Genomic DNA, 7,553 nt, shown 5'->3' with positions numbered 1-7,553 from the left:
GAGCACTACATTGTAGGAGTTGAATTTAGATTGAGCCTTTGAAGTGTTCCCAGGGTTGAACTTTCCTATCCACGTCTATACCTTCCAGTCCGTGACATCATATCCTCATACTGCTGGCCTTGTCATGGTTGTCATGTTTCCATGATAGAAAGCACCTTTTGAATCAGAGCCAGTTGGCACGTACACTGCTGAATGTGATGTGGTGACTCTGATTTGCAGTCTCAATCCACAGCACATTAATGTTTATTATCTGAATGGCAAAAAAAGAAAAAAAATTGAATGTCTAGCTATTGGCCGCATCAGGCTTCACCGCAACAACGAAGGGCCACAATGCATAGCTTATGAATTTTCTGAGCAACATTAACACGTGAGTAACGCGTGCTACTTCCGTGGAAACATGGCTATAGTTACACTGTATTCATTTTGTGCCGTTCGGTAAAAATCTTCAGCAAAATTTTTAATTAGAACTGTACAGTTTGAAGCGTTCGTCTCTGTTCAATTGCGTGGAATGTCCTTCAGTCCTCTGTGCCAGATCTAAGCAAAGCGCAGCAGATCCTAGCGTTTCTATTTCCATAGTAACACACAGCTTTGTTTCTCGGATAAAACACAGGCGTGGAATAAATCCCCGCCTCCGTTCTAGAGCCAATGGAAACCGCTTTTGGTTGCTTTAACAATGAAAACGCACAGCTCAAGTTGTGATTAGCTACTAACGCTTTCAGTCACAGCACAACTTCGCTTGTATTCTAGCTATGAAAGGCAGCTCCTAGCAGTATTTTAGAAAGCCCTTTAGTAAATTGTGACGTTATCAAACGTGGTGTTACAAGCCAGCTGTTCAAGTACCGTAATAATAACAGTGCCATTGCAAGTGAGGCTATTCTATCGTTCATTTAAAAGGAGTTACTTATCCTAAAGTTCGAGCAATCTGTTGTTACGTTGGTAGCCAACAGCAACGCAACTATCTATCTGAATTTTGAATTTCCTTATACAGTAATTGGTGTTTTATTTTGAGAAGATCAAAGGAAAATATCTAACTTCAAGCATGCCTCCTAAGAAGAAAACCAAGGGAACCGTAAAAAAGAGCAAAAAGAAGTTAGATGGAGGTAAGGACTGTGATATAAATTAGCTTGCTAACTTTAGATAATGTACGTTATCTACAGCTGATCGTATGGGTGAACAGTCCATTTTCAGTCATTGTACTCAGTATGAGTACAGCATAGCTTATGGCTGTTTTCCCCCTCACATGGCTGTTTTTATATGTCTGTTCCAAATGTGACTTGTGTTAATTTATGAGTTCAAAATGGCAGTCTGCTCTTAAAATTCCACACAGAAATGCGTGCAATACGGACACTCTTATGGACTTAATATTAACGGAGCAACTGAATGTTTTCACCCGTGTCTCTATGCAGGAGATGAACTGGAGCTGAAATACAGACGCAGTGTTCTGGACGTGGCGGTTCTGAAGGAACATCTGGGTTAGAGCGAGTGCGAGCGAGAGAGAGAGTGCATGTGTGCATGTTTAATTAAGGTGTAGGCTATATGCTAAATGGGGTGTTTGTATATTTGTATGGTAAAGTGTGTGTGTGTGTGTGTGGGGGGGGGGGGGGGTATATTGATATATTGTAAAATTTGTGTATATACGTATTCATATTTGTGTGCTAATTTATGTTCTAAAATGTGCATGTGTGCATATGCTGGACCTAAAAGCTCTGCATGTATGCATGTGTATGTATGCGCATGCAGATGTTAAAATGCACGTGGGTGGTATAAAAATGTTTGTGTACTTATGTGTGTGTGTGTGTGTGAACATGTTTTCAGTGTTGCGCAGGGAGGTGGCACGCCAGGCTCAAGCCAGCAGCGAGGAGCTGAAGTCCAGGATGAGGGGATTGGAGCAGGAGCTCAGTGAGGAGAGAGAAGAAAAGAAGGACATCAATGCAGGTCTGACCCAGGAGGAAACAGCCTGCACTGCATCATACTACATTCTACTCAGATGGAGTACACTTTACCCAATTTGGATTAATTCACAGAAACTCTCTTGGAATTGAATTAAAACTGAATATTTTACCTGCACACTCACCCATACCAATTCAGTGCATCCACACCCACAAATTCCCCATGGACCCGCTCTACCCCACACCAATCACTGTGTGCCCACAAACCCATACCAGTGCACTGTTAGCACAATAACCTGTAAAACCCCACTGCACCCGTAAAGCCCCACATCAATGCACTGCATCCGCATCAAGTCACCAACCCACATCCTACCACTGAATTCACTGTTTTATGAAGCTCAAATCCCTATATCATATCTGTGTTGTGCCTATTTAATCTATATACAGTTTTTTTGTCTTTTTTTCAAGAAAGAGAATCGTCTGTCATGCAAGTAAATCGGATTAGATTTATGAAGGAAAAATTGCCCTTTGATGGTTTGTTACATACATTTTAATGTCAGCTATTCCCTATGTGTCCCTGAGAAAATGTGAGAGCTGTGGGAAGGAAGACTGTGTTTCCAGGACTCACACCCTGTTCCTGTGTTCTCTGATAGATCTCACTCGCCAGTACAAGTCGATGAAGACTGAGCTGGGGGTCAAAATTCAGAAGCTGGAGACAGAGGTCACCACATTCCGGGAGCGACTGGGTGAGCACCAATCATACATCCTCCTCTGCAGGACCCTCCCACCGATATGAGAGTATAACACACACTCTGTGTGTGTGTGTGTGTGTGTGTGTGTAGGTAAGTGCCAGGAGGAACTGAAGATGGAGAAGGAGGCTCGTGCAAGGGTGGAGCAGGAAAAGGAGACCTCCATCTCTGAGCTGAAGAGCCAGCTGAGTCACATGGAGGCTGGATACCAGAAGATCCTGCATGTGAGTCTGCAGAACTGCAGAGTGTGTGCAGTCATTACTAACAAACTGCATGTAGGTCTGCAGAGCTGCACAGTGTGCGCAGTCATTACTAACAAACTGCATGCAGGTCTGCAGAACTGCACAGTGTGCGCAGTCATTACTAACAAACTGCATGTGAGTCTGCAGAACTACGCAGTGTGCACAGTCATTACTAACAAACTGCATGCAGGTCTGCAGAGCTGCACAGTGTGCGCAGTCATTACTAACAAACTACATGCAGGTCTGCAGAACTACGCAGTGTGCACAGTCATTACTAACAAACTGCATGCAGGTCTGCAGAACTGCACCGTGTGCGCAGTCATTACTAACAAACTGCATGCAGGTCTGCAGAACTGCACAGTGTGTGCAGTCATTACTGACAAACTGCATGCAGGTCTGTAGAACTACACAGTGTGTGCAGTCATTACTAACAAACTGCATGCAGGTCTGCAAAACTGCACAGTCTATATAGTCATTACTAACAAACTGCATGCAAGTCCGCAGAACTGCACATTCTGTGCAGACATTAATAACAAACTGCGTGCAAGACTGCATAATTAAGCAGCGTATGTACTCAATAGAAACAGGTTACGCATGCATCTGTAGAGCTGCGGAGTAATCACTCTCTTTAAAATTAAGTTGCTTATAAAAGACTTACAACTTGCCTTGCAAATGTACTGTGTACTTCACCCTGTCCCATGTGAGATGTCCATGGACCGTCATGAATGAGGTAAAAAAATCCTAGAACATCCCTTGAGGAAAAAAGTCACCAGCCAATATCAACATCACTGATGTCCTAGGAAGTAGTAGTGCTACTGTAGGAGAAGAGCTTTGGTGTTGGGTTAGAGTCTTGAACCATCCCGTCATTTTATAACAGTTTCTCCATGTGACACGGGGCCGGGGGTGGTGACTCTCCTGGGTGTTGAGCAGAAAAAAAGTAATAGGCCCACAGCCATTTTATTCCCCTTTGACCAGCTTGTGACAAAAATAGCAACCGAAAATGAGGACACAGTCCAGCTTTGCGAGCTGGGCAGTCCTAGAAAAAGCCGTACGTGTTTATGGAGGTTTCCAGTTCCAAGGCAATAAATATTAAGGCACTGAGCAATGCAAGCCAACCAGCCTCGGACAATGTATGACAGTTGTGACTGCCACTGTCCTTGGTGCTGAAACCAGGGGGAGTGCAGGAACCTGTGCCAGGGGCTGAGGAGAGGCAGCCCCCTGTGTCCCTCCCCCACCATCCTAGACTCACACTCTAGTGTCTGAAAAAATATGTAAGAGATGTCTCTGTTGTAAACAGAGGACATTTCATTCAGTGGGAAGGACATGCATTTATTTTGAAGGTTATTTGAAGCATTGTTATTATTCAATAAATTTTGCTTTCTTGAATCCATATTTTAGACAGCATGCATAACCTTCTGCTTCATATGCGCAACAAACCCCATGTGAATAAATCAGTGTGTAACAAGCTGCTTAACTCCCATAACGGACATCTGCTCGCTGCTGTATAGTTTGACAGACCAAGCTGGGAAATTTTGATCTAGCAAGTTTAACCTGTTGAGTAGTTGGTTTTTTGGAAAGTCAGTGTTCTAGAACATTCCAATTTCTGATGTAACCATCACTACTGTTAATTGAAAGCAAAGGAGTTCTAGAACACCAATTTTTTGACCGAAGTCTGTGTTCTAGAACCTGCTTTCTATTACCAGTAGTGATTGTTACATCAGCATGAGAATGTTTTAACTGAACATTCTAAACACATATATGTCATCTTATACCTTAAATGGTTAAAACCAGCCCTGCCTAATATTCCAGTGCTATCCTCTGGTCTGCTTTTATCATCTCAGTAACTTTTGTATGTACCTACTGTTGCAATACTAGTTCACAATACTGAGATATTATGTTATAAATGATAAACATGCATTTTGACGTTCACATATCTTTGCATAGTGGATCATGATTCAACATATTTGTGACATCACAAATTTTGCCCATGCGTGCTCGTTTCCAACTCAGATTTCAGGGAATTACAGAGATGCTCTTCATCTACAGTGGAAGAATGTGAAGAAGTCACACTGGTGACAAGTTCTGTAGAGTGAAAGTTATGCTTCCAAGAGGCGATAACATTACAAAAACATGTTTTTGAGTGGAGGGAATTTTTAATGTGCAATATTGTTTAAGGGTGGTGTTATCGAGGGAAATTCTGCAACAGTCCTGCTTTTATGTGACAACAATTTTGGACTGCAGTCAATAAAATACCTTTTATAGTATTAGGATTTAAAGAAAGAGTTTTTTGAGTGTTTTTCTCTTACACTGTATTTTGTAAGTCATGCTAGGTTAAAGCATATAATAGACTGGCACAGTAAATGGATGTGTGTAATGTAGATATAGTACTTTCGCTAGCTATTCACACTGCAGCTCTTCAGGTGGTTTAACAGAGTATTTTAATGTCTCGTAGACGTGCACACATTTTTCACAACAATTTTAAACTAGGTTTATAAATGTCACCATCAGCATGGATTTGGGCGTACACACAGTTTACGATCAAATCTGTGCGTTCGACCATTTGATGCATGAGGCCCCTGAAGTATTGGTAATATTTACACCGTAACTTGGCTTGTACAGTTGTAGAGAACATTCTAGGTTCTTTAGGCAGTAGACTGGCTGATGACTGGGCCTGGGCTGTGTGTCACAGGACAGTCTGGACAGCCTGCTGGCTCATCTGGCTGACACGCGGCTGCACTGGGAGGACGAGAGCACTGCCATCCACCTGGAACACAAGGAGCTCCTTTCCAGCTTCGGACTGAAACCCCTGCACCTCTGAGCTGGCCCGAAACCCAGAGTCACCACACACGTCAGGAGACAGAGGTCAGACTCTGGCACAGTGCTGCTGGGCTCTCCACTTTGTAGTATTGCTCCTGCGAAAAACATGTCCCCAGGGAAGCATCGTGTCATTCTGCACATTTAATTGCAGTCCTGTATTAAATTAAGGTAAATCTGCATACGGCATGAGAATATAGCCAAATGGAATATACCATTAATATAAATATTTTATTAAAGGTACACTGCAGGATTTTTACCCTGAAAGTATAATAAAATAAGCATACTCAGTCATATCTATGGTGCACTAGCAATCTCTGTCTTTGTTCACATTTGCTGAATCTGTGCTCCTCTGCCTGTATTTCTTCTTATAAAATGTGTTCGCGACATTTCTGGGTTTGACAGAGCATGCTTATTATGTCCTACGGTAGCACCTGTTGAAAAAATTGCATTAAGTCAGATTTCCACCAGAGGGCAAGATCACAATGGAAATTAAGTTACTCTGGATGAAAGGCTGCATTACCAAAAGTTGTCCACCAGATGGAGTATTTAGACAGCCTGCAGACAGCTCCAACAATTCTTAGAGAGCCACTGGCAGTTAGATGGAATTTTCAGAGTAGTGGACTCATAGCAGACCTGAACAGGAGACCAGCAACATAGAAAGACGACGAATGATCATGTTTTTATATCACTTTAAACAAAATTCTTCTTTCATAGATCTACATAATATCTGGGATCTGGAAAAACAGTCTCACACTATCCCAGTGTGCTTTGGGCGAGAGACAGGAACATACCATGGGCAGGTCACCAATCAATCACAGGGCAGACGCACCATTCACTCACATACTCATACCTGTGGGCAATTTAGAGTCTCCAATTAGCCTACCTGCTGGGAGGAAACCAGAGTACTTGGAGGAAACCCACACGGACACGAGGAGAGCATGCAAACTCCACTCAGAAAGGCCCTGGCTACACCACTGTGCCACCCTAAAAAATAGAAAGGTTGTATTCTCCAATACATGCAGTATAAATTTTGGTTAGCATGAATGTATTTGCGTATTCTGGAAATATTAGTATTTTGCCATATACATTATGGACATGTAGGTTAATTTCACCATGATCCTGAAGCATTAATATGCACCTTCCTATAAAACATCCTCGTCTCTGTAGTTCCCAGGCGTTTACCAGCACATCCTCGTCTCTGTAGTTCCCAGGCGTTCACCGGCTCTCTCGATAAATGATTTGACTGAGTAATGCGCACGCACGTGCACAGATGATTGGTCACCTCACGTGCAGTCTATTGCAAGTGCATGCTCAGCTGCCCTGCAGCGGTGTTGCATAGGAACATGCATGTAGTGCTGCACCGCGCTGCCGCTAGGCCCGCGTCCCGTTCCACACGCGCCCGGTCGACCGGCGCATATTTCACCGCGGTGACATTTATGTACGGCGTGATGCGACCCAGGCCGGCTGGCGGGCGGCCGGACGGGCGATCGATGCTCCCCGGTCTGAGAAGCATCGATCAGCGCGGGGCGAGGGGGCCGCACAAAACAAACGATCCTCCATTTTACCTCCGCCAAAGGCAAACAACGTCAAGATGCTTTTTGTTCAGTGCGTTCCACATAAACCACGTAGGGGCCCGAGACAGGGAACACAGGCTGACAGCGTTTCACCTTCACGCTGCACCCGGCCCCCAGCTTTAATCTCAGGTGCGTCTCCTTTTGTTCCCCATATTGGAATTGAAGCGCGTTGTGAGGAAATCAATGCCGCTCCTCCGGTTTGTGTGTCCATTGGCTGAATCCAATCAGACACCCCTTTCCAGCCAGGCCACACTATACACATTAAAATGTCCCTGTGTTAAT

The 7,553-nt window shown here is 43.8% G+C and overlaps 1 protein-coding gene across 1 annotated transcript; it reads left to right on the top strand.

Annotated features, from left to right (window-relative positions):
- The first annotated feature begins 698 nt into the window (after positions 1 to 698).
- On the top strand, positions 699 to 6,083 carry drc12 (dynein regulatory complex subunit 12 homolog). Its single transcript, XM_064302854.1, has 6 exons — positions 699 to 1,100; positions 1,407 to 1,472; positions 1,816 to 1,935; positions 2,543 to 2,635; positions 2,732 to 2,862; positions 5,570 to 6,083. The coding sequence occupies exons 1-6, from the start codon at positions 1,040 to 1,042 to the stop codon at positions 5,696 to 5,698; spliced, it is 600 nt and encodes a 199-aa protein (XP_064158924.1). The 5' UTR covers positions 699 to 1,039; the 3' UTR covers positions 5,699 to 6,083.
- Positions 6,084 to 7,553: the final 1,470 nt, after the last annotated feature.

This window comes from Anguilla rostrata, chromosome 12 (genome assembly GCF_018555375.3).
Source record: "Anguilla rostrata isolate EN2019 chromosome 12, ASM1855537v3, whole genome shotgun sequence".
NCBI lineage: Eukaryota > Metazoa > Chordata > Actinopteri > Anguilliformes > Anguillidae > Anguilla > Anguilla rostrata.
The sequence above is the reverse complement of the archived record's forward strand: the minus strand, read 5'-3'. Positions and strand labels throughout refer to the sequence as shown.